Source organism: Ascidiella aspersa, chromosome 7 (genome assembly GCF_963924565.1).
Source record: "Ascidiella aspersa chromosome 7, kaAscAspe10.2, whole genome shotgun sequence".
Lineage (NCBI taxonomy): Eukaryota > Metazoa > Chordata > Ascidiacea > Phlebobranchia > Ascidiidae > Ascidiella > Ascidiella aspersa.
The window spans coordinates 21,159,197-21,184,643 of record NC_139453.1 but is presented as its reverse complement, the minus strand read 5'-3'; the positions used below and the strand labels follow the sequence as shown (position 1 = coordinate 21,184,643).

General features: G+C 38.0%; 1 protein-coding gene and 1 long non-coding RNA gene across 2 annotated transcripts in view; both read right to left on the bottom strand.

Annotated features, from left to right (window-relative positions):
* The window catches only part of LOC146138287 (uncharacterized), a 42,920-nt gene extending 17,524 nt beyond the window's left edge, over window positions 1-25,396 (bottom strand). Inside the window, exons 1-42 of the mRNA XM_083394559.1 lie at window positions 25,333-25,396; window positions 25,054-25,162; window positions 24,432-24,822; window positions 23,347-23,560; window positions 22,154-22,288; window positions 20,781-20,938; window positions 20,041-20,199; window positions 19,074-19,263; window positions 18,311-18,351; window positions 17,137-17,329; window positions 16,525-16,632; window positions 15,020-15,118; window positions 14,855-14,949; window positions 14,494-14,649; window positions 14,085-14,325; window positions 13,316-13,540; window positions 12,976-13,176; window positions 12,742-12,836; window positions 12,473-12,569; window positions 10,778-12,196; window positions 10,596-10,694; window positions 10,431-10,525; window positions 10,109-10,264; window positions 9,701-9,941; window positions 8,933-9,157; window positions 8,593-8,793; window positions 8,359-8,453; window positions 8,090-8,186; window positions 6,497-7,813; window positions 6,213-6,311; window positions 6,048-6,142; window positions 5,694-5,849; window positions 5,284-5,524; window positions 4,519-4,743; window positions 4,179-4,379; window positions 3,945-4,039; window positions 1,981-3,112; window positions 1,799-1,897; window positions 1,634-1,728; window positions 1,280-1,435; window positions 870-1,110; window positions 104-328 (exon numbers count right to left, since the gene is read on the bottom strand). Of these exons, the coding sequence (XP_083250685.1) occupies window positions 104-328; window positions 870-1,110; window positions 1,280-1,435; window positions 1,634-1,728; window positions 1,799-1,897; window positions 1,981-3,112; window positions 3,945-4,039; window positions 4,179-4,379; window positions 4,519-4,743; window positions 5,284-5,524; window positions 5,694-5,849; window positions 6,048-6,142; window positions 6,213-6,311; window positions 6,497-7,813; window positions 8,090-8,186; window positions 8,359-8,453; window positions 8,593-8,793; window positions 8,933-9,157; window positions 9,701-9,941; window positions 10,109-10,264; window positions 10,431-10,525; window positions 10,596-10,694; window positions 10,778-12,196; window positions 12,473-12,569; window positions 12,742-12,836; window positions 12,976-13,176; window positions 13,316-13,540; window positions 14,085-14,325; window positions 14,494-14,649; window positions 14,855-14,949; window positions 15,020-15,118; window positions 16,525-16,632; window positions 17,137-17,329; window positions 18,311-18,351; window positions 19,074-19,263; window positions 20,041-20,199; window positions 20,781-20,938; window positions 22,154-22,288; window positions 23,347-23,560; window positions 24,432-24,822; window positions 25,054-25,162; window positions 25,333-25,396 (9,976 nt within the window). The remainder of the gene's footprint in view (window positions 1-103; window positions 329-869; window positions 1,111-1,279; window positions 1,436-1,633; window positions 1,729-1,798; window positions 1,898-1,980; window positions 3,113-3,944; window positions 4,040-4,178; window positions 4,380-4,518; window positions 4,744-5,283; window positions 5,525-5,693; window positions 5,850-6,047; window positions 6,143-6,212; window positions 6,312-6,496; window positions 7,814-8,089; window positions 8,187-8,358; window positions 8,454-8,592; window positions 8,794-8,932; window positions 9,158-9,700; window positions 9,942-10,108; window positions 10,265-10,430; window positions 10,526-10,595; window positions 10,695-10,777; window positions 12,197-12,472; window positions 12,570-12,741; window positions 12,837-12,975; window positions 13,177-13,315; window positions 13,541-14,084; window positions 14,326-14,493; window positions 14,650-14,854; window positions 14,950-15,019; window positions 15,119-16,524; window positions 16,633-17,136; window positions 17,330-18,310; window positions 18,352-19,073; window positions 19,264-20,040; window positions 20,200-20,780; window positions 20,939-22,153; window positions 22,289-23,346; window positions 23,561-24,431; window positions 24,823-25,053; window positions 25,163-25,332) is intronic.
* Window positions 3,196-3,772, bottom strand: LOC146138288 (uncharacterized). Its single transcript, XR_014501427.1, has 3 exons — window positions 3,676-3,772; window positions 3,468-3,572; window positions 3,196-3,399 (listed from the first exon to the last, which is right to left on the bottom strand). It is a non-coding gene; the product is annotated as an uncharacterized LOC146138288 (long non-coding RNA).
* Window positions 25,397-25,447: the final 51 nt, after the last annotated feature.

The following is a 25,447-nucleotide window of genomic DNA, read 5'->3' as shown; positions in this document are numbered from 1 at the left end:
CCTCATAAATAAGTGCAATTTTCCTAGGAATAAAAAAGCAAATCATTCGCATCATAACTATCATCTTTAATCTGTACATTAAAAACATTTTAACATGTCCTACCGAAAAGTGCGTCCTCCAATACTTGACAAGGATCATTAAATCCCAAGTCTGTGCAGGATTTGCATTCAGGGCCACACGGACCGACTGATTGACATCTGGGTTCTTGGCAAGTTTCACCTGTACCACATGGAGGCAAGCAATTGTCATCTTCGATGTATTCAGACTCAACAACTGGTGGTAATGAAGCGCATTCCGTGTTGTTGTGACCGGTACCATTGCAATTACCTACAAATAAACAAATAATTAAATCAACGGTATAGTCAAACATTTATGAATATTCGTATATATTTTTAAACAACATTGCATAACATCTCAGATAAAATAACTACCAATATAATGTATTAGTCATAACGCTACAAGAACTTAAATAAATAGAAAACGTTAAGAGAATGAAACGCCAGGCAAATCGAAAAGTCTCATGATAAAGTCAACTTCGCAACGCTTATTTTACTACATCCAAAATTCATTATCCCAGATTTATATAATCATAGCATTTCAAATTAAACTGCACAGTATATTGAAAATGCAAAAACGTAAGAAATGTTGCACAACAAAAACAGGTGCCATAAAGACTTAGAAAATGATGTCGGTATTACCAATTGTGATTAAATTGCAAGAAATAACTAACGCACTGACCATAGGAATATTATACAGAAAAATTTGTGACAATTAGTGTTTTTTTATTTCAAAATTTCGATACAACTATAGTTGAACACTGCCTTCTAGATTAGAATTAATAAATATTAATAAGTGAATGGTGCCATACCACACAATCCCGATGTTCCCCCGCTTGTGCTACTCGATGCAAGAGAGATTTCAAACAAGCCAACAGCACCAGCCTTTGTCGCAACGTTCGGGTTTGAGTAGGTTATGATTAGACCCCCGTCCATCGCACTTAAGGTTAAGAAAGAAATGTACGACAATCCACCGACTAGAACCGTGCTAACATGAGCGTTTATTCCTCCGATCTGGTTACTGAAGTCAATTGGGGTTTCGTTCATGGTAACCTATACACGTACACGAATAGGACAAAATGTAACAACAAACAGAAAAAGTTAAGCCAACTCGTTTCAATATAATTAGTGTATAAGAAGTCATGTATCATTAATTTCTATAAAATAGACTGTAACTGACACAAATAGTTTTCTATTTAGATTGAGAAATTAAAAAATAAACCTCGTTTGTGACGACGTGAAACTTGTAGGTGTTATCAAAATACTTGACAATAAGTGTTTTGTAGCACATTTGATTGGCCGAGTAGACGTCCGATTGATAAACATCACTACATGAACCTTGTTCGACCAAAACTTCATAATCACTACTAGTTACCTCCTAAAATATAAACGGATCAATTAAAAAATACAGTACACAAAGTTACCTTCCAATCAAATTCCCATATTTTCACAAATTTATCAGTGTCGGCCTATTTAAAGTAAACAGCGCGAAATACAACCCCAGCAAAAAGTTAGATAAAAGGTTTTGTACAACAAAATCTACTCATTTTTACAATAATTTTGCAAAACAGGTTACCTTGGTCAAAAGATAGGTACAGTTCCCAGTAAATTGAAGAGTTTGATTACATTGAAACGTCGTTGAAGAAGTTGAACCCAAACCGCTACATTTGCCTGGAAAAAGAAAACAGTTGCACACATTGACAAAAATAAATACAAAACCAAAACTTTCAACTGATCTTACATCGGCATTCGTACTCCGTACAACAAGGTGTGGGCTGTTCATCTTTGGGAACTCTTTGTTGATCGGCGCCACAAGTAATGGTCGGACATTCCAGCGGATCTAAAGATGCGGTTAGTAAACGTTTAGCCATACTTACGCTGTTATCAGACAATTGCAAGGTTCAAGATAAAGTGAGTGCTTACCACATCGATATATATCTCCACAACATGAATCTGTGTGATTCAAAACTCGCTTTTCACACAAAGAACAATTTTTGGCATTAGGAACATCAGCACAATTCGGACATTGGCAATCCGGCTTGGGACAGCAATAATAATCTGGATTGTCGGCGGCAGGAATTAGGGTTGTCACCACTCTGGGTCTATGACAAACCCCAAGCACCGTCTGATATTCTGCACAATATCCAAGCACCTGATCGGATTGATAACACACGCATCTTGCCAAACATCCGGTTGGATCATCGTATACGGGGTCGGGCTTTTGTCCTGGATGTGAACAGACTCCATTTTCATCTGGCTTGTTCTCAGGCGATTTATAATACGCGGGATACTGATCAGGGTCACAAACACAGCTGTGAGTCGGGCAACAAGGGTTAGTGGTGTTGTCTCGACTGCTGACTTTTTGATATTGCGGACAAGTTTCGTTGTACGGAGGACAAGGAACATCAACACAGGTGCAGTTGTATGATGCACAACAAACATCTTCGTGGGCGCCAGTTGCATACGGCGGAGGCCAGTGTGTTTCAAGTGTCAACCACGAACAATTAACAGGAGGTGGACAATTTGCTTGGTTACACATACACTCATACTCAGGACAGCATTCCGTTTTATCGTTCGTCCTATTTCTCAGGTAATCGTCTTCACATTCATAATCATACCATTGATCACATTCCGCCTTAAGGTCGCCTACTGATTTGCATTCGCACTTCTCCATCGGACAACATTTGTCAGTGTCGCTGGCAGCGTAAGTTGGAATCTCGCGATGATATTTTGGACAGGGTAGTTCTGGTTGTGAATAGCTGGGACAAGGTTTCGGATCACATCTGTAAAGATCGCAGTCGGCCTCACATTCCCCGGAACCAGGCACAGTCTCCACCTTCGTTCGATTTTCACAAGTGCTGCAATGTGTAACAGGTGGACACAGATCGGGGTCGGGAACGCATTCCCAACTCTCGATGCATCCGCAAATAGTTGACGTAACGTTATTTGTAGGCACCACGCGACAACCAGGACTCGACGAACAGTTTACTCCGACTGGTGGACATTGGCACTTACACGTTTCCGTCGGACATTCGCCACTTGTGTTTGTAAGTATCTGATAGGGATCAGTGCAATCGGGTGATGGAGTAATTGGTGGTGGGCACTCGCAGGTTACAGTTGGACAGCATTCATCGGGGTCGTTGTGGTATTTCGGAAGTTTGCTGCTTGAGCAATTTACATGCAAACAATCGTCACGCGAAAACGTGGCTTCCTGTGATTCGCAGTTTGGATTGGTGTGGGGATCGTAACTTGGACAAACATACTTGCCACAGCCATATTTGTAGTGATGTCCAGGTTCCATTTCTTTGTTTGTTATTGGATTAGTACATTTCGGTGAACAACCTACGGAACAAAATTACTAGTCATTCCCTGTCATTTATTCAAAATGTTTACTTAAAAACAAATCATACCACATGTCACGCTGTAGACATTACAACCACAAGAATCGGTGTCAATAACAATAGGATCATAGTTAGGTCCTTCATCACAGTCAGGTTCTTCAGGACAAGTGCAACCTGATTTCCACGAGATAATTAATACATATTTAAATTAAACGGCAAATAAATTTTAACATCGTATTGTTTAGAAATTAACCCCGAATCAAAGTGGAGTACTTACATTCCTCTTTGACGCATACTTGTTCAGTGTCACTCTTTAACACGTAACCCTCTGGACAAACGCAGGCGGACACGATAGAATGAGTGCAATTTGAGGTCTGCAAACGAAAACACATCAACATATTTAATGTAAATATATTCAATTAACCTAAAGAAATACCATGCGATGGCAGACAACGCTTTATATAGGTCGACTCATATCAAAATGAATGTTTTTCTAATTAACACAAAAACTCATATATGCGCTAAAATGCAATAATTTGCTCTTACAGTGGTTTGAGTGATATCATCACACGTAGTTTGTGCTTTACAACTGCTAATGCATTTTTCGAACACTTTTCCGGTATCCTCACACGTCTCGTTATCTATACAGAATTACAAAACTGTTATTTACCAATAAAATAATGAATACAAATCTAAATAAAAAAAGTCTATACTTAAAAAAGCGCAACCAAAACTGAAAAGTATTTTGCGAGAGCTGAGAGACAAACGCACCAAAATTACCTTTTTCACAGTTTAGAATTTCTTGATAATCTTCGCAATTCCCGCCGCTTATACATTCGGTTATGTGCTGTTGTATAAAACGTGAAACACAAACGTTGCATTGTTCTTCGGCACCTGAACTTGGGTCATTGGGATTTAAACATTGATCGTCTTGACAAGACGCAATCAAAGCACCCAGGTCTATCCCTTCATGACATTTAGCTGCAAACAAAATAACAATAAAATATAAAAATCAACCTCATAAATAAGTGTAATTTTACTATGAATAAAAAAGCAAATGATTCGCATCATAACTATCATCTTTAATCTGTACATTAAAAACATTTTTAACATGTCCTACCGAAAAGTGCGTCCTCCAATACTTGACAAGGATCATTAAATCCCAAGTCTGTGCAGGATTTGCATTCAGGGCCACACGGACCGACTGATTGACATCTGGGTTCTTGGCAAGTTTCACCTGTACCACATGGAGGCAAGCAAGTGTCATCTTCGATGTATTCAGACTCAACAACTGGTGGTAATGAAGCGCATTCCGTGTTGTTGTGACCGGTACCATTGCAATTACCTACAAAAAACAAATAATTAAATCAACGGTATAGTCAAACATTTATGAATATTCGTATATATTTTTAAACAACATTGCATAACATCTCAGATAAAATAACTACCAATATAATGTTTTAGTCATAATGCTACAAGAACTTAAATAAATAGAAAACGTTAAGAGAATGAAACGTCAGGCAAATCGAAAAGTCTCATGATAAAGTCAACTTCGCAACGCTTATTTTACTACATCCAAAATTCATTATCCCAGATTTATATAATCATAGCATTTCAAATTAAACTGCACAGTATATTGAAAATGCAAAAACGTAAGAAATGTTGCACAACAAAAACAGGTGCCATGAAGACTTAGAAAATGATGTCGGTATTACCAATTGTGATTAAATTGCAAGAAATAACTAACGCACTGACCATAGGAATATTATACAGAACAATTTGTGACAGTTAGTGTTTTTTTATTTCAAAATTTCGATACAACTATAGTTGAACACTGCCTTCTAGATTAGAATTAATAAATATTAATAAGTGAATGGTGCCATACCACACAATCCCGATGTTCCCCCGCTTGTGCTACTCGATGCAAGAGAGATTTCAAACAAGCCAACAGCACCAGCCTTTGTCGCAACGTTCGGGTTTGAGTAGGTTATGATTAGACCCCCGTCCATCGCACTTAAGGTTAAGAAAGAAATGTACGACAATCCACCGACTAGAACCGTGCTAACATGAGCGTTTATTCCTCCGATCTGGTTACTGAAGTCAATTGGGGTTTCGTTCATGGTAACCTATACACGTACACGAATAGGACAAAATGTAACAACAAACAGAAAAAGTTAAGCCAACTCGTTTCAATATAATTAGTGTATAAGAAGTCATGTATCATTAATTTCTATAAAATAGACTGTAACTGACACAAATAGTTTTCTATTTAGATTGAGAAATTAAAAAATAAACCTCGTTTGTGACGACGTGAAACTTGTAGGTGTTATCAAAATACTTGACAATAAGTGTTTTGTAGCACATTTGATTGGCCGAGTAGACGTCCGATTGATAAACATCACTACATGAACCTTGTTCGACCAAAACTTCATAATCACTACTAGTTACCTCCTAAAATATAAACGGATCAATTAAAAAATACAGTACACAAAGTTACCTTCCAATCAAATTCCCATATTTTCACAAATTTATCAGTGTCGGCCTATTTAAAGTAAACAGCGCGAAATACAACCCCAGCAAAAAGTTAGATAAAAGGTTTTGTACAACAAAATCTACTCATTTTTACAATAATTTTGCAAAACAGGTTACCTTGGTCAAAAGATAGGTACAGTTCCCAGTAAATTGAAGAGTTTGATTACATTGAAACGTCGTTGAAGAAGTTGAACCCAAACCGCTACATTTGCCTGGAAAAAGAAAACAGTTGCATACATTGACAAAAATAAATACAAAATTAAAATTTTCAATTGATCTTACATCGGCATTCGTACTCCGTACAACAAGGTGTGGGCTGTTCATCTTTGGGAACTCTTTGTTGATCGGCGCCACAAGTTATGGTCGGACATTCCAGCGGATCTAAAGATGCGGTTATTAAACGTTTAGCCATACTTACGGTGTTATCAGACAATTGCAAGGTTCAAGATAAAGTGAGTGCTTACCACATCGATATATATCTCCACAACATGAATCTGTGTGATTCAAAACTCGCTTTTCACACAAAGAACAATTTTTGGCATTAGGGACATCAGCACAATTCGGACATTGGCAATCCGGCTTGGGACAGCAATAATAATCTGGATTGTCGGCGGCAGGAATTAGGGTTGTCACCACTCTGGGTCTATGACAAACCCCAAGCACCGTCTGATATTCTGCACAATATCCAAGCACCTGATCGGATGGATAACACACGCATCTTGCCAAACATCCGGTTGGATCATCGTATACGGGGTCGGGCTTTTGTCCTGGATGTGAACAGACTCCATTTTCATCTGGCTTGTTCTCAGGCGATTTATAATACGCGGGATACTGATCAGGGTCACAAACACAGCTGTGAGTCGGGCAACAAGGGTTAGTGGTGTTGTCTCGACTGCTGACTTTTTGATATTGCGGACAAGTTTCGTTGTACGGAGGACAAGGAACATCAGCACAGGTGCAGTTGTACGATGCACAACAAACATCTTCGTGAGCGCCAGTTGCATACGGCGGAGGCCAGTGTGTTTCAAGTGTCAACCACGAACAATTAACAGGAGGTGGACAATTTGCGTGGTTACAAATACACTCATACTCAGGACAGCATTCCGTTTTATCGTTCGTCCTATTTCTCAGGTAATCGTCTTCACATTCATAATCATACCATTGATCACATTCCGCCTTAAGGTCGCCTACTGATTTGCATTCGCACTTCTCCATCGGACAACATTTGTCGGTGTCGCTGGCAGCGTAAGTTGGAATCTCGCGATGATATTTTGGACAGGGTAGTTCTGGTTGTGAATAGCTGGGACAAGGTTTCGGATCACATCTGTAAAGATCGCAGTCGGCCTCACATTCCCCGGAACCAGGCACAGTCTCCACCTTCGTTCGATTTTCACAAGTGCTGCAATGTGTAACAGGTGGACACAGATCGGGGTCGGGAACGCATTCCCAACTCTCGATGCATCCGCAAATAGTTGACGTAACGTTATTGGTAGGCACCACGCGACAACCAGGACTCGACGAACAGTTTACTCCGACTGGTGGACATTGGCACTTACACGTTTCCGTCGGACATTCTCCACTTGTGTTTGTAAGTATCTGATAGGGATCAGTGCAATCGGGTGATGGGGTAATTGGTGGTGGGCACTCGCAGGTTACAGTTGGACAGCATTCATCGGGGTCGTTGTGGTATTTCGGAAGTTTGCTGCTTGAGCAATTTACATGCAAACAATCGTCACGCGAAAACGTGGCTTCCTGTGATTCGCAGTTTGGATTGGTGTGGGGATCGTAACTTGGACAAACATACTTGCCACAGCCATATTTGTAGTGATGTCCAGGTTCCATTTCTTTGTTTGTTATTGGATTAGTACATTTCGGTGAACAACCTACGGAACAAAATTACGAGTCATTCCCTGTCATTTATTCAAAATGTTTACTTAACAACAAATCATACCACATGTCACGCTGTAGACATTACAACCACAAGAATCGGTGTCAATAACAATAGGATCATAGTTAGGTCCTTCATCACAGTCAGGTTCTTCAGGACAAGTGCAACCTGATTTCAACGAGATAATTAATACATATTTAAATTAAACGGCAAATAAATTTTAACATCGTATTGTTTAGAAATTAACCCCGAATCAAAGTGGAGTACTTACATTCCTCTTTGACGCATACTTGTTCAGTGTCACTCTTTAACACGTAACCCTCTGGACAAACGCAGGCGGACACGATAGAATGAGTGCAATTTGAGGTCTGCAAACGAAAACACATCAACATATTCAATGTAAATATATTCAATTAACCTAAAGAAATACCATGCGATGGCAGACAACGCTTTATATAGGTCGACTCATATCAAAATGAATGTTTATCTAATTAACACAAAAACTCATATATGCGCTAAAATACAATAATTTGCTCTTACAGTGGTTTGAGTGATATCATCACACGTAGTTTGTGCTTTACAACTGCTAATGCATTTTTCGAACACTTTTCCGGTATCCTCACACGTCTCGTTATCTATACAGAATTACAAAACTGTTAATTACTAATAAAATAATGAATACAAATCTAAATAAAAAAAGTCTATACTTAAAAAAGCGCAACCAAAACTGAAAAGTATTTTGCGAGAGCTGAGAGACAAACGCACCAAAATTACCTTTTTCACAGTTTAGAATTTCTTGATAATCTTCGCAATTCCCGCCGCTTATACATTCGGTTATGTGCTGTTGTATAAAACGTGAAACACAAACGTTGCATTGTTCTTCGGCACCTGAACTTGGGTCATTGGGATTTAAACATTGATTGTCTTGACAAGACGCAATTAAAGCCGCCAGGTCTATCCCTTCATGACATTTAGCTGCAAACAAAATAACAATAAAATATAAAAATCAACCTCATAAATAAGTGTAATTTTACTATGAATAAAAAAGCAAATCATTCGCATCATAACTATCATCTTTAATCTGTACATTAAAAACATTTTTAACATGTCCTACCGAAAAGTGCGTCCTCCAATACTTGACAAGGATCATTAAATCCCAAGTCTGAGCAGGATTTGCATTCAGGGCCACACGGACCGACTGATTGACATCTGGGTTCTTGGCAAGTTTCACCTGTACCACATGGAGGCAAGCAATTGTCATCTTCGATGTATTCAGACTCAACAACTGGTGGTAATGAAGCGCATTCCGTGTTGTTGTGACCGGTACCATTGCAATTACCTACAAATAAACAAATAATTAAATCAACGGTATAGTCAAACATTTGAGAACATTCGTATATATTTTTAAACAACATTGCATAACATCTTAGATAAAATAACTACCAATATAATATTTTAGTCATAATGCTACAAGAACTTAATTAAATAGAAAACGTTAAAAGAAGGAAATGCCAGGCAAATCGAAAAGTCTCATGATAAGGACAACTTCGCAACGCTTATTTTACTACATCCAAAATTCATTATCCCAGATTTATATAATCATAGCATTTCAAATTAAACTGCACAGTATATTGAAAATGCAAAAACGTAAGAAATGTTCCACAACAAAAACAGGTGCCATAACGACTCAGAAAATGGAATCGGTATTGCCAATTGTGATTAAATTGCAAGAAATAACTAACGCACTGACCACAGGAATATTATACAGAACAATTTGTGACAGTTAGAGTTGTTTTATTTCAAATTTTTGGTACAACTATATAGTTGAACACTGACTTCTAGATTAAAATTAATAAATATTAATAAGTGAATGTTGCCATACCACACAATCCCGATGTTCCCCCGCTTGTGCTACTCGATGCAAGAGAAATTTCAAACAAGCCAACAGCACCGGCCTTTGTCGCAACGTTTGGGTTTGAGTAGGTAATGATTAGACCTCCGTCCATCGCACTCAAGGTTAAGAAAGAAATGTACGACAATCCACCGACTAGAACCGTGCTAACATGAGCGTTTATTCCTCCGATCTGGTGACTGAAGTCAATTGGGGTTTCGTTCATGGTAACCTATACACGTACACGAATAGGACAAAATGTAACAACAAACAGAAAAAGTTAAGCCAACTCGTTTCGATATAATTAGTGTACAATAAGCTATGTATCATTAAATCTATAAAATAGACTGTAACTGAGACAAATAGTTTTCTATTTAGATTGATAAATAAAAAATAAACCTCGTTTGTGACGACGTGGAACTTGTAGGTGTTATCAAAATACTTGACAATAAGTGTTTTGTAGCACATTTGATTGGCCGAGTAGACGTCCGATTGATAAACATCACGACACGAACCTTGTTCGACCAACACTTCATAATCACTACTAGTTACCTCCTAAAATATAAACGGATCAACTTAAAAAATATAGTACACAAATTTATCTGTGTCGGCCAATTTAAAGTAAGCACCGCGCGAAATACAACCTCAGTAAAAAGTTAGATAAAAGGTTTTGTACAACAAAGTCTACATATTTTTACAATAATTTTACAAAACAGGTTACCTTGGTCAAAAGATAGGTACAGTTCCCAGTAAATTGAAGAGTTTGATTACATTGAAACGTCGTTGAGGAAGTTGAACCCAAACCGCTACATTTGCCTGGAAAAAGAAAACAGTTGCATACATTGACCAAAATAAATACCAAACCAAAACTTCCAATTGATCTTACATCGGCATTCGTACTCCGTACAACAAGGTGTGGGCTGTTCATCTTTGGGAACTCTTTGTTGATCGGCGCCACAAGTTATGGTCGGACATTCCAGCGGATCTAAACATGCGGTTAGTAAACGTTTAGCCATACTTACGCTGTTATCAGACAATTGCAAGGTTCAAGATAAAGTGAGTGCTTACCACATCGATATATATCTCCACAACATGAATCTGTGTGATTCAAAACTCGCTTTTCACACAAAGAACAATTTTTGGCATTAGGAACATCAGCACAATTCGGACATTGGCAATCCGGCTTGGGACAGCAATAATAATCTGGATTGTCGGCGGCAGGAATTAGGGTTGTCACCACTCTGGGTCTATGACAAACCCCAAGCACCGTCTGATATTCTGCACAATATCCAAGCACCTGATCGGATGGATAACACACGCATCTTGCCAAACATCCGGTTGGATCGTCGTATACGGGGTCGGGCTTTTGTCCTGGATGTGAACAGACTCCATTTTCATCTGGCTTGTTCTCAGGTGATTTATAATACGCGGGATACTGATCAGGGTCACAAACACAGCTGTGAGTCGGGCAACAAGGGTTAGTGGTGTTGTCTCGACTGCTGACTTTTTGATATTGCGGACAAGTTTCGTTGTACGGAGGACAAGGAACATCAACACAGGTGCAGTTGTATGATGCACAACAAACATCTTCGTGGGCGCCAGTTGCATACGGCGGAGGCCAGTGTGTTTCAAGTGTCAACCAAGAACAATTAACAGGAGGTGGACAATTTGCTTGGTTACAAATACACTCATACTCAGGACAGCATTCCGTTTCATCGTTCGTCCTATTTCTCAGGTAATCGTCTTCACATTCATAATCATACCATTGATCACATTCCGCCTTAAGGTCGCCTACTGATTTGCATTCGCACTTCTCCATCGGACAACATTTGTCGGTGTCGCTGGCAGCGTAAATTGGAATCTCGCGATGATATTTTGGACAGGGTAGTTCTGGTTGTGAATAGCTGGGACAAGGTTTCGGATCACATCTGTAAAGATCGCAGTCGGCCTCACATTCCCCGGAACCAGGCACAGTCTCCACCTTCGTTCGATTTTCACAAGTGCTGCAATGTGTAACAGGTGGACACAGATCGGGGTCGGGAACGCATTCCCAACTCTCGATGCATCCGCAAATAGTTGACGTAACGTTATTTGTAGGCACCACGCGACAACCAGGACTCGACGAACAGTTTACTCCGACTGGTGGACATTGGCACTTACACGTTTCCGTCGGACATTCTCCACTTGTGTTTGTAAGTATCTGATAGGGATCAGTGCAATCGGGTGATGGAGTAATTGGTGGTGGGCACTCGCAGGTTACAGTTGGACAGCATTCATCGGGGTCGTTGTGGTATTTCGGAAGTTTGCTGCTTGAGCAATTTACATGCAAACAATCGTCACGCGAAAACGTGGCTTCCTGTGATTCGCAGTTTGGATTGGTGTGGGGATCGTAACTTGGACAAACATACTTGCCACAGCCATATTTGTAGTGATGTCCAGGTTCCATTTCTTTGTTTGTTATTGGATTAGTACATTTCGGTGAACAACCTACGGAACAAAATTACTAGTCATTCCCTGTCATTTATTCAAAATGTTTACTTAACAACAAATCATACCACATGTCACGCTGTAGACATTACAACCACAAGAATCGGTGTCAATAACAATAGGATCATAGTTAGGTCCTTCATCACAGTCAGGTTCTTCAGGACAAGTGCAACCTGATTTCAACGAGATAATTAATACATATTTAAATTAAACGGCAAATAAATTTTAACATCGTATTGTTTAGAAATTATCCCCGAATCAAAGTGGAGTACTTACATTCCTCTTTGACGCATACTTGTTCAGTGTCACTCTTTAACACGTAACCCTCTGGACAAACGCAGGCGGACACGATAGAATGAGTGCAATTTGAGGTCTGCAAACGAAAACACATCAACATATTTAATGTAAATATATTCAATTAACCTAAAGAAATACCATGCGATGGCAGACAACGCTTTATATAGGTCGACTCATATCAAAATGAATGTTTATCTAATTAACACAAAAACTCATATATGCGCTAAAATACAATAATTTGCTCTTACAGTGGTTTGAGTGATATCATCACACGTAGTTTGTGCTTTACAACTGCTAATGCATTTTTCGAACACTTTTCCGGTATCCTCACACGTCTCGTTATCTATACAGAATTACAAAACTGTTAATTACCAATAAAATAATGAATACAAATCTAAATAAAAAAGTCTATACTTGAAAAAGCGCAACCAAAACTGAAAAGTATTTTGCGAGAGCTGAGAGACAAAACGCACCAAAATTACCTTTTTCACAGTTTAGAATTTCTTGATAATCTTCGCAATTCCCGCCGCTTATACATTCGGTTATGTGCTGTTGTATAAAACGTGAAACACAAACGTTGCATTGTTCTTCGGCACCTGAACTTGGGTCATTGGGATTTAAACATTGATCGTCTTGACAAGACGCAATCAAAGCACCCAGGTCTATCCCTTCATGACATTTAGCTGCAAACAAAATAACAATAAAATATAAAAATCAACCTCATAAATAAGTGCAATTTTCCTATGAACAAAAAAGCAAATCATTCGCATCATAACTATCATCTTTAATCTGTACATTAAAAACATTTTTAACATGTCCTACCGAAAAGTGCGTCGTCCAATACTTGACAAGGATCATTAAATCCCAAGTCTGTGCAGGATTTGCATTCAGGGCCACACGGACCGACTGATTGACATCTGGGTTCTTGGCAAGTTTCACCTGTACCACATGGAGGCAAGCAATTGTCATCTTCGATGTATTCAGACTCAACAACTGGTGGTAATGAAGCGCATTCCGTGTTGTTGTGACCGGTACCATTGCAATTACCTACAAATAAACAAATAACTAAATCAACGGTATAGTCAAACATTTATGAATATTCGTATATATTTTTAAACAACATTGCATAACATCTTAGATAAAATAACTACCAATATAATGTTTTAGTCATAATGCTACATGAACTTAATTAAACAGAAAACGTTAAGAGAATGAAACGCCAGGCAAATCGAAAAGTCTCATGATAAAGTCAACTTCGCAACGCTTATTTTACTATATTCAAAATCATTATCCCAGATTTATATAATCATAGCATTTCAAATTAAACTGCACAGTATATTAAAAATGCAAAAACGTAAGAAATGATCCTCAACAAAAACAGGTGCCATAACGACTCAGAAAATGATGTCGGTATTGCCAATTGTGGTTTAATTGCAAGAAATAACTAACGCACTGACCACACGAATATTATACAGAACAATTTGTGACAGTTAAGAGTTTGTTTTATTTCAAAATTTTGATACAACTATATAGTTGAACACTGACTTCTAGACTAAAATTAATAAATATTAATAAGTAAATGTTGCCATACCACACAATCCCGATGTTCCCCCGCTTGTGCTACTCGAAGCAAGAGAGATTTCAAACAAGCCAACAGCACCGGCCTTTGTCGCAACGTTCGGGTTTGAGTAGGTAATGATTAGACCCCCGTCCATCGCACTTAAGGTTAAGAAAGAAATGTACGACAATCCACCGACTAGAACCGTGCTAACATGAGCGTTTATTCCTCCGATCTGGTTACTGAAGTCAATTGGGGTTTCGTTCATGGTAACCTATACACGTACACGAATAGGACAAAATGTAACAACAAACAGAAAAAGTTAAGCCAACTCGTTTCGATATAATTAGTGTATAAGAAGTCATGTATCATTAATTTCTATAAAATAGACTGTAACTGACACAAATAGTTTTCTATTTAGAATGATGAGTAAAAAATAAACCTTGTTTGTGACGACGTGGAACTTGTAGGTGTTATCAAAATACTTGACAATAAGTGTTTTGTAGCACATTTGATTGGCCGAGTAGACGTCCGATTGATAAACACCACGACACGAACCTTGTTCGACCAACACTTCATAATCACTACTAGTTACCTCCTAAAATATAAACGGATCAATTAAAAAATACAGTACACAAAGTTACCCTACAATCAAATTGACTTATTTTCACAAATTTATCGCTAATCGTGTCGGCTTATTTAAGGTAAACACCGCGCGAAATACAACCCCGGAAAAAGTTAGATAAAAGGTTTTGTACAACAAAATCTACATATTTTTACAATAATTTTACAAAACAGGTTACCTTGGTTAAAAGATAGGTACAGTTCCCAGTAAATTGAAGAGTTTGACTACATTGAAACGTCGTTGAAGAAGTTGAACCCAAACCGCTACATTTGCCTGGAAAAAGAAAACAGTTGCATACATTGACAAAAATAAATACAAAACCAAAACTTTCAATTGATCTTACATCGGCATTCGTACTCCGTACAACAAGGTGTGGGCTGTTCATCTTTGGGAACTCTTAGTTGGTCGGCGCCACAAGTTATGGTCGGACATTCCAACGGAGCTAAACATATGGTTAGGTTAAGGTCCACAATGCTTGAACACACACACACACACACACACACAAACACCAACAAACGTATTGCAGAACCTTGCAAAACTGGTTGTACAACACTAAAAAAATGTGAAAAAACACCAACATTGCTAGGTTTGGTTAAATACAACTGACAAACAATAGCGTACAATTTAAACAAGCGTATTTTTATTCTTACAACAAGTGTAAATGTCGCCGCAGCACTCGTCGGTCCGCACAAAAGTTTCCTTCTGACATGACGTGCAATTTACTTCGTCATCGCACCCGACATGACCGATTTGTGTTGGTACGAAGACGGACACGTTGTGAAGACAAGTATACTGGTAGCAGTCATCAGTCCACGTTTCGTTTGGCTGAAGTTAGGAATACATTTTACTCGTTATGTGTTAAAATAAAAAGAAAACAAAGTATTACCTGGCCGTAGCACGGTTCGTACAGAATCTAAAATATTCCTAACTTGCCTAGTGCAAACTACACTTTGTGTTTTTAAAATACATAATGATGCGAATGACTGAAAAAAAAAGTTTTCGAAAATATTATATAGTGAAATATTTTCCCTAATGATATTATAATAATTGTTCAAAAGATGTTTTTATTGGTTTCTTACCTCATAAGTTTCTCCGCGATACAAACATCGGACAGGAACTAAAATCAAAAATTATTATGAATGAAAACACATTTATCGTACTAAATCATAACTGATATTTTTTCAGGCTCTTGAAGCAGTTAAGCCAGTGCTTCTTAACCTATAGGTCGCGACCCCAAATTGGGTCGCTGTATGATTTGGTTGGGTCGCCGACCTCTAGTCACATTTATCAATTAAGGAAGCAGCCCAAATAATGTCTTAGAATAAATATTAAAATTCGAAATTCTTCATGCTAATGCCTATTTTTTGTTCGCTTGCAAGAAGCTATAGTTTTTATTTCGCTTACAGGAAAAAACAATTGGGTCGTAAAAGCTCAGTCGTCATACTTATGTTTAATATTGGGTCGCCGCGAAAAAAGGTTGAGAAGCACTGAGTTAAGCATATAGCATGACAACTTTTGGGTCACATGCAGCAGACATCAGTATTGTGAAAATTATTTTAGCTCAATGGTAGCAACCCGTTCTGGAGTAAATCATGTCATCTTATATTTAACATTGAAAAGGTGGTACGCATTTCGTAAAAAAAATATAAAATATGGCAATGAACTTCAGTCCACACAGATTTTTTAGGAAACGAACTATAATTGGAATATGTGTGAAAGTACAAAAAATGAGTTCAAATAAACCTGTATAACACAACGTAAGAGACATCCATCCGAAAAAAGATTAAACTGTGATAAACTATCAGAAACCAGAAAGCGTGTACAAGTAATTAAAAATAAATATCTTACCGCATTCATAGACGTCGCAACACACAGTCACACCGTCAGCCATAGTCACGGGGTCCTTGCGCTCATTGGATAAGCAGGTCACGTTGGCACAGGTTAGTGGGTTGCACACTGCAGTGTTCGAGCAGTGTTTACAATTAGACAAAAAAAATTAAAAATAACAAACAAGCGTTTATTGTTGTTTTAGTAAGCCAAGTGGTTCTATAAATATACTCAAACTTAAACATTTGGGGCTTTCGAAACTTTTCATGCGATCTGGGCGTATTTTAAAAACAAAATTCCGGCCTCAAGGAAGATTTTTAAAACTTTAAAACATAAGGTGGGTGTACATTTTATAAATTTGCTAAAATGTATAGATAGTGAGTTGTGTCCTAACAAAATTAAAGGCAGTTTAGTAATAAATACCCACATTCATTTTACTTTTTGCAATAACATGACTTAATATAAGCAAATTAGAGAACGCTGTTAAGCTTGTTACACAAATACAGCCCGTGTGTAATCATATCGATGAAACTTCGAACGCTCTTATTTAGTTATATTGTCCAAACGTCACTGACACAACCTTACATTGCCACCTGCATCAATATAAGAAGCATCATACTATATAGTTCTTACCACAATCGTACTCGTAGCAGCAAGGCTTGTTGCTATCCCAGGTATCACGAAAATGATGCTGTTGGTTGGGATTATCGCATTCGTATATGCAAGTCTCGTTAAAACAGACCTCCTCCAAGCGATTCGGCCCGACATCATCTATGCAAGTTCGATTGCAGCATCTGCTGTTTTCTGATGCTAGGTAAATCGTGCCCTGTACGAATACTTGCCAAGTTATACCAGTGGCATAGCTTCGGAGTTTTACGCACAACTTGAGTCAATCAAACGATTCAGTTAAAAATTCGTAAAAAAATTAACATTAAAATATAGTTTAAAATGTTTAAACCACATTTGTTTTGACTGTACCTAAATTTCTATTGACTGTCGTATTGAGGTCGGATGCATTTTGTTTTTAGCACGACCTCCACCTAATTTATAAAACCGAAACAACTGAAAAATGTTTATGCGTCGTTCCACCAGATGCGAAAGTAAGCCGAAGCGGCGTTACGGTCAATAAATGCTGCCGGTACAGCGTTGCGGTAAAATATGTTTGCAGGTGCCGAACCGCTAAAAAAAATTTTTTTTTACTATATACTGTGTACCTTTTTCACCAGACAATCCCGCTATCTCATGGGTGTATTTTAACGAAGATTATAGTTGCATATTTGTACATAACGTCAACTGGTATCCTCAGGTTTACTAAGGCTCCCCGTTTTAGATGCCCCGTTATGGTGTAGATCTGTAACGTCTCTGGCGCATTGTTTCTCAGTAAAAAAATGTAGTTTAAGTAAAATCCAAATAGAACAAATAACATGTAAAAATAAAATCAATCGTACACAGCAGGGGTAATTAATTCATAATAACCAATATAGATATTCAACTATGAGGGCTTACAGTCGTAAAATAAAACTGATGACTTAAAACATTCTTAATAAGTTTGCTGCATGTTGTTGGTCCGCGATGTATTTTACAACAAAAATAAATCCAAATTGCGATATTTTTTATAACTTTTTCAGGGATATTTCGTTAGACATACTTAAAGATCACTTTTTTTTAGGCAAACCACGTAAACATATTGTCCAATTAAAGGTTAATAAACATCCCTTGATTAATATGCCGGTTTTTTATAGATCAAACAAAAATTTACCAGCCATGTAACCAAAAGAGCAAGTCTGTAATGTAAAATAACACCTACCGTGAAAGGATTTCCTTCCAAGTCCAAACAAGGAGGTTTTTCTAAAATGAAAAGAGGCGTAAGGTTTGGGCTTGCTGTTCCTAAATGCTATATGCAATAAATTAAGACTCCTGAATATCTAAAGCGGTAAAACTCTTATTTTATTCTTTCAACGCTACCACTCACACAAATAAAACGATTCGAGCATACTTTAAAGAGGTAGGTAATTTTAAATAAACGTTATATTGCAACAAACCGCAATCATAGTTTGGACAACATCCGTCGTCAGTAAAGCCGCGAAACTTTCTCGTTTCGTTCAAACCAGGGCATTTGAAGTCTGTCCATTGAGGACAAACGTCATGCAGATCATCCCTACATTCTAAAATAAAAAAGTAAAATAAAACATTAATATTTCAAAATAAAAAATACAAATAAAAAAAATAGAATAAAACATTCATATTTTTAAAGAAAAAGAGTGGGCAACTAGCTAGTTAGGCCTGTTTTAACATGGGGGTTGATTTATTTACAAACCATTTGGGGCAAACGACTAAACTTTGTAGGATTTGTAGAAAACTTTTTGCCAAATATAACTAAGGAAACTGACAGCTTATAGTTTGCAGATTTTAATAGTGCCACAGTTTAGTACAAAAATGAAATCGAATACAACTGATAAAGAAAATTAAATTAGTTATTAAAACACACTTTGTTGTTTATATGACTATTTAGCCTAAATGTGTTCGTTTAAAATCCTGTTAACACATTCGCGTCTTGTTGCGCAATTTACCACAAGAAAGCACAGGACAGCACTCTGACGAATCGTGGTAGTACGATTCCGGTTTAATCTTCTGGTAGGTCGAGCAATCCATGCGATCGTACCACTGCGCACACGTTGAGCTCAGCACCGTCGTATTACATCTGCACTCAAACTCAGGACAGCAAACATTGGGGTCGTCCGACGGGTCGAGGTACGTTTCCTATAAACCAACGTTGAGGTCGATATGTGTAATTGTTATTTAGAGCATGGATCAAACAACTATAGCCCGCGAGTCAGATCTGGCCCAACGTGTCATTTTACCCGGCCCGCGGAATATTTTTTTATTAAAAATGAAGTAGGCCTACACTTGATATGTCGTCGAACGCCATTTAAAAGAACATTTTAAAGAAATTTAAGTACGACAATTTATTAATGCTCATTACAGTGTATATTGCCTATTTGTTTACATTTCATTCGTTTAACAAAAAGTTTGACAAAAAATTTTACATCCGGCCCGCGATCGAAAATCCTAACTGTTATCCGGCCCGTGATGCCCAGGCCTTAAATTTATCCAGCCCTTAATGAAAAAAGTTGGGTGAACAATTATTAAGAGTAATTATCCTTGAACAAATCTTTTAGACAGATTTTAATTAAAACATTTGGTATACAGAGTCGGCCAAAAGTAGGCTTGCAGTTATAAAAAGTAGGGTTTGGGTCTAAAAGTAAATTTATTGTTTTGGGTTTCTTCTCATACACCTTGTTCTTTACAACACCCACAAAAAAGGAATCCATTGGTGTCAGGTCAGGTGAACGATTCAATGCTACCTTGTCTTCCAAGCCAACGCTGTGGAATAACCGTAAGCCTACTTTTGGTTTACCCTTTATACCTATTTGTGTCTTTGAGACAGCAAAACAACGTTTTTCAATTGGAAAGTGCAACTCAAAAATGTTGATCTGTATAGTCAAAAATATCTGTTTGCCATTTGCGTATCTTTACCTCGTACAACTCTTCGAACTGAGTGCAAATGTTGGAGGACGGAGTGGTGCAGTAACTGGTGAAGTTCTTGAAGACACTGACTGTTGGACAGGAGCCCACCTGAGTAGCGGGGTCGCACACCAGTGTCACGCAATCGTCTATCGCCAACTTTGCGTTTACCTGCAAGTTTACAAAGAACTCGACTTGTACCGCTTATAAGAAGTTTTTTTTGAGGCGTCCTTACTCATCCCTGAAACAAACGTTATTGTGTTGTTTAAGCTAAAATGTAATTTCAATATTTCACCGGTTTCTCTATTTAGTAATCAAAATTAGCTCCTTTGGTAATTATAATTGTTATTCAACGTTCGGTTTATCTTTCCTTTATTGAATGTTTTTTCTCATTTAAAGGACCGCGATAAGAACTAATTAAAGTATAGCGTAAAATAAACCACTAATATGATAATTTTTCGTATTTCCAGCAGGTTAAATCGTACATTAATATAAATTTGTGGAGCGGTATCAGTAAAAAACAAGATAAAAAAATATGTTCGAATGTCTATTATGTTGACTCAAACATTTGTTATTTTCCCCCAGTTTATGTGGCTCAGTATTTACTTAGCTTAATCAGATACGTTATAGCTTTCCAATTATAATGCCATAAAAATCTATAAAGACTAAATTTATTCAACAGACAGTTGTTTACAATAAAAGGGATATAAATAATCAAACTAGCAACATTTGGCTGTCAATCGTAAGCTTACCGCCAGAATGTAGGTATCATTAATGACGCAATCGTTGCAACGACATTCGTACATCGGACAACACGAATTGTCAGGAAGGGGAAATCGTTTGTGTCCTAGAGGACACTGTTTATCCCAATCAGGACACAAAGATGCCAGTTCCGAGTCGGGCTTGCATACTAAAAAAGAGATGGTTTAGGGCAGTAGTTCCCCTATGTTATTCTGCAAACTTTCGTTGAACCCCAAGTTTTCGCTCAGTAACTGTTTCTTCCTTCTACGCTTGCCTTCAAAACGGGCGGATCCAGGATTTTGTTAAAAAGGTCATAAAAGTTTTCAGGAATGACCTCACAAAGTCAACTAATGTTGAAAACACCTGTTGTTTTCTGGTGAACCCGTGCGCAAATATGCATCTAAAACCCGGTATGTAATCATTTGATAATTTTCCTTTTATTTGGCTTAAATTGGCAAAAGGACATGAAAGATATTTTAATTTAGCGTGAAATTACGGGATTTATTTTTTAAATTAACATAAATTGCACTTTAAAGTGGTTATGAGACACGGCGCAACATGCCATAATGTGCATAGCGCTTACGGACTAAATAGATTTTCTTAAAACAGACAAAAACATACATCATATAGGGAAAATTCGTGCGGAGTGCATATAATTGCATTTACTTTAAAAGTTGACAAAAACATAGTTTGGGAGAGGCCATGGCCCATTTAAAAAAAAACAATGCATAATAAAAATCAAGTTGGCTGTGGGACAATGTTATAGAGGACGATAGAACCCTGGTTAAGAAGCACTCGTTTAGAGGGAGATTAATACACGCGTTTTCAAAAAGAAAACACCATAGATTCGAGCAACGAGTTTTTTATTTTAATTTCCATACCTCGCTTACACATTAATTTTGCGTTAAGTCCTGCAACAAACACACCTTGTTGAAGAAAACTGTAGCTTTATTGATAACCAGACCAGGGGTTATCAACTACGGCCAGCGGTCTTATTTCACCGGCCCGTGGAATATTTCCTTAATGACGATAAACTTCTGGTGAAATTTTGCAATTCCAACTTAAATTTTAATGAAGTAAACAACAATTTCGTATAGCGCATTACAGTTTTTTTGGTGCATAGTTCTCTACATTTCCTTCGTTTAACGATAATCAAGGTAATAAAAGTTCGACAAAAAACATACCCGACTGGCCATTGGCAATCTTTACAGTTATCCGGCCCGCGATAGTTATGCCTTACAATTATAGTTAGGGGATCCCTGATCTAGACTGTTGTGGATAACAAATTGCAATTTAAAATGGAGGCCAAAAGCAATTCACAGGGTATACTATTAAGTCTCCCAAATAAAGAACATCTCGCGCAAAAAACAGTTTGATGACCTACCGCATTCGTAGTCTGGACAGCAGCCATATGTGTCTGGGTAAACTCCCACGTAGGTCTGCTTTTCCAAGATGGTGCAAATGACGGTGGTGTTCCATTCCGGGCAAATTGTCTTCAGATAAGAGTCCGGGGAACACTCTGTAAATACACATAACACCGGTCTAGCTTGAAGGAAGTAGCAAAGGAGTTATGTTGTGTGACAATAACATAACCAGTGCATGGCAAAATCGTGAAGTATAGTTGTAATTAGGGGAAAAAGCAACTTTAAATAATTATTCAAACATACCCTCGTTAAATTTCATTGACTTCTTGTTTATTTAATGCTAATTTAAGAACACTAACTCAACAAAATAGTACACCACATTAAAAAACAAAAAAAAAAACATGTATAGGCTATTTTCCCAATTAAAAACATACAAAATAGGCCCGTATTTGGTATATATATGCAGCCTAATGTACAAAATAACGGAGCCTCCAATTATAAAAAACTTTAACAAATTATAGTTACACTAACATTCTGTGTTGTTATACAGAGCAAGAAATGTGTATATATTCATAACATTTATAAATTGTATCAAAATGTCTACTTTAAATCTAAACTAAACATATTTTAGGTGGATTTTATATTGTAAATATGGAAATGACTGGCCCACGTTCTTGTCAAATTGTTCAAATAAACAACGTTTCTTGTTGAAAAACACACAGCTATAAATTGACCTAGGAATCGTTTCACAAAGCAAAATCTCTCCAATGAACACGTATTAGTAGAAATGATGTTGAAGGAATGACCACTAAATATGCTTGACTCTTTAATTCTCATTTCGTGAGCTTAAAAATACTGCGCTTATCAGTGAAAGTTTCGCGTCCTAAAAGTACCGGTACTAATTTTATTGATTTGTGTATGAAACCACCAGGGCCAGATTAACCATTAGGCTACTAAGGCTATAGACTTAGGCCCTGGAAAAAGTCCTTAATTTTTTGGAGGTTACATTTTTTGTAAGACTAAGGCTGTTAGTGATACAGGTTGACTGAGTCGAGTCAATATGTGCCTTGTGTGTGAGTAAATAAAGCTTGGTTTGCAAAATTAGGCCCTTCTGTAGTAAACAGCCTTAGTCCTACAGAACTCTTAATACGGCCCTGGACACCGCCGTAGGGTTAAGACAGCAGTGTGATGGACTTAAACCTAAACGGCTTACTGCACTCCAGCTCGTCGCAGCAAACGTCGGGATCGTCGGCCGGGTCGGCGTGAACGATTGACTGTGATCGCTTGTAGATCGGGCAAGAAATGGAAAGCACGCAGGTGCTGCTCACGTTCGCCGTCACTACGCTGCTCTTGATCGAAGGACACGAGTCGCCGTAGAAACTGCACTCCTGCGTTTGGCACAGGTCGCTGAACCACACCTGGCCAACCTGCGTGGGAAAACATCGACCCTTAACAACGCACGCTAAGGGGGACACATTACACATCAGGGGTTTTGATGTAAATTCTTGCCAGTGTACACTATTCAGTTTTTGCTAACGTGTAGTTCCTGAAAACAGTTTGTTACTCGTTGTATATGGTGTCACGACAAAAGGTTTTGTTCAGTCGTAAGACTGCCACCTGATTCATTAAATCAATAATAAGAATATTAAAATAAAATTCACACCAAATGAAAAAACACGTAGATTTTTGAAGAATCACCCCGTCCCTAAACGTTATTTCCGAGATTTGAAACCGGTCGTGTGGAGGGGCCAACACTAGGCTTTACTAGCCAAGCCTGCACAATTTTAAACTAGTACTTTAATGCTTCTTGTGTGTTGGATTAAAGAATATAATTTTTCCGCCAATTTCTGTTTTATGTTTACGACGTTTTGAGGTCCCATACGATGTCTTCATCACGGAAAAAAATTAGTTTGGCGAAAGTTTCGACGCCCCACGCGGATGGTCAGAAATTGTCAGAGAAACATTTCCTCAGTACACTATGCCTCGCAGCAACTGCATAAAGACATCTTAAAAGTAAAAAAAAAATATTTGTAATCCGGGATCATAGCATAGTTAACTTCCCGCTAATGTTGCATGGGCCGCATATATATTTTAATTTAAATCATTTTAATGATAATAATTGAGGACCGCGTAACTAAAACCCCTACATTTTTATACTCTTGTAAACTAAAACCCTACATGTTTATACTCTTAGTGAAAGAAGACTGACTAAAACAAACGGAACAAAAACGCACAGGAATGTGCACTCCTTCGTCGTCCACACAGTAATTGTTGCACTGCGGCAAAACGGCGGAAAACGGGGTTGTTGCAGCTTGGGTGGTGGTTGGTGCTTGAGTGGTGGTTGGTGCTTGAGTGGTGGTTGGTGCTTGAGTGGTGGTTGGAGCTTGGGTGGTGGTTGGAGCTTGAGTGGTGGTTGGTGCTTGAGTGGTGGTTGGTGCTTGAGTAGTGGTTGGAGCTTGAGTGGTGGTTGGAGCTTGAGTGGTGGTTGGTGCTTGAGTAGTGGTTGGAGCTTGAGTGGTGGTTGGAGCTTGAGTGGTGGTTGGTGCTTGAGTAGTGGTTGGAGCTTGAGTGGTGGTTGGAGCTTGAGTGGTGGTTGGTGCTTGAGTGGTGGTTGGTGCTTGGGTGGTGGTTGGTGCTTGGGTTGTTGTTGCGGTTGTAACACGCGTAGTTGCAACTGATGTTGCTGTGGCTGAAAAAATAATTTAGGTTTACTTTTGAAAATTAACAACAAGATGTCTCGTCAAAACACATATGCCGTTAGACAACAGACGTTAATTGTGCAAAACTTTCATCGAAGTTAAATGAACCTCACTAACTAATACTGTTAAACAGAACCTCATATTGAAATACTTTTTAAGGTTTTCCATGCGTTTTTTTTTTGTTGTACAAAATAAAGACTTTCCTTAATATATAAACTTACTCGACACTGATACGGTGGTGGTGTAAACAGTAGTTGCCGTAGTGGTTACAATGGTAGTAGTTGCTGGGCACGTTGGACACTCGGTATCCGGTATGCAGATCTGCAGTTCCTGACTGAAATCATATGAATAATCGACTTTAATGTTAAAACAACTACTTTTATGGGCACGCAATACTTATTTGGAAGCCCTAAGCAGGACATAAACATCGTTAAAACGAGTTACATGCGTTCAATGTACTAAAAACTTAATCGCTAATCAAGTTCAAGTTTGCTTTATACTAGCTTTTAAAATCGCTTCCATAACTGCGAACACCTTTAAATCCCAACAGTTTATCAGTGGCATGCCGAAAGCCTTTAAGAACACTCAACAAGATCATTTTACATTTCCACACTA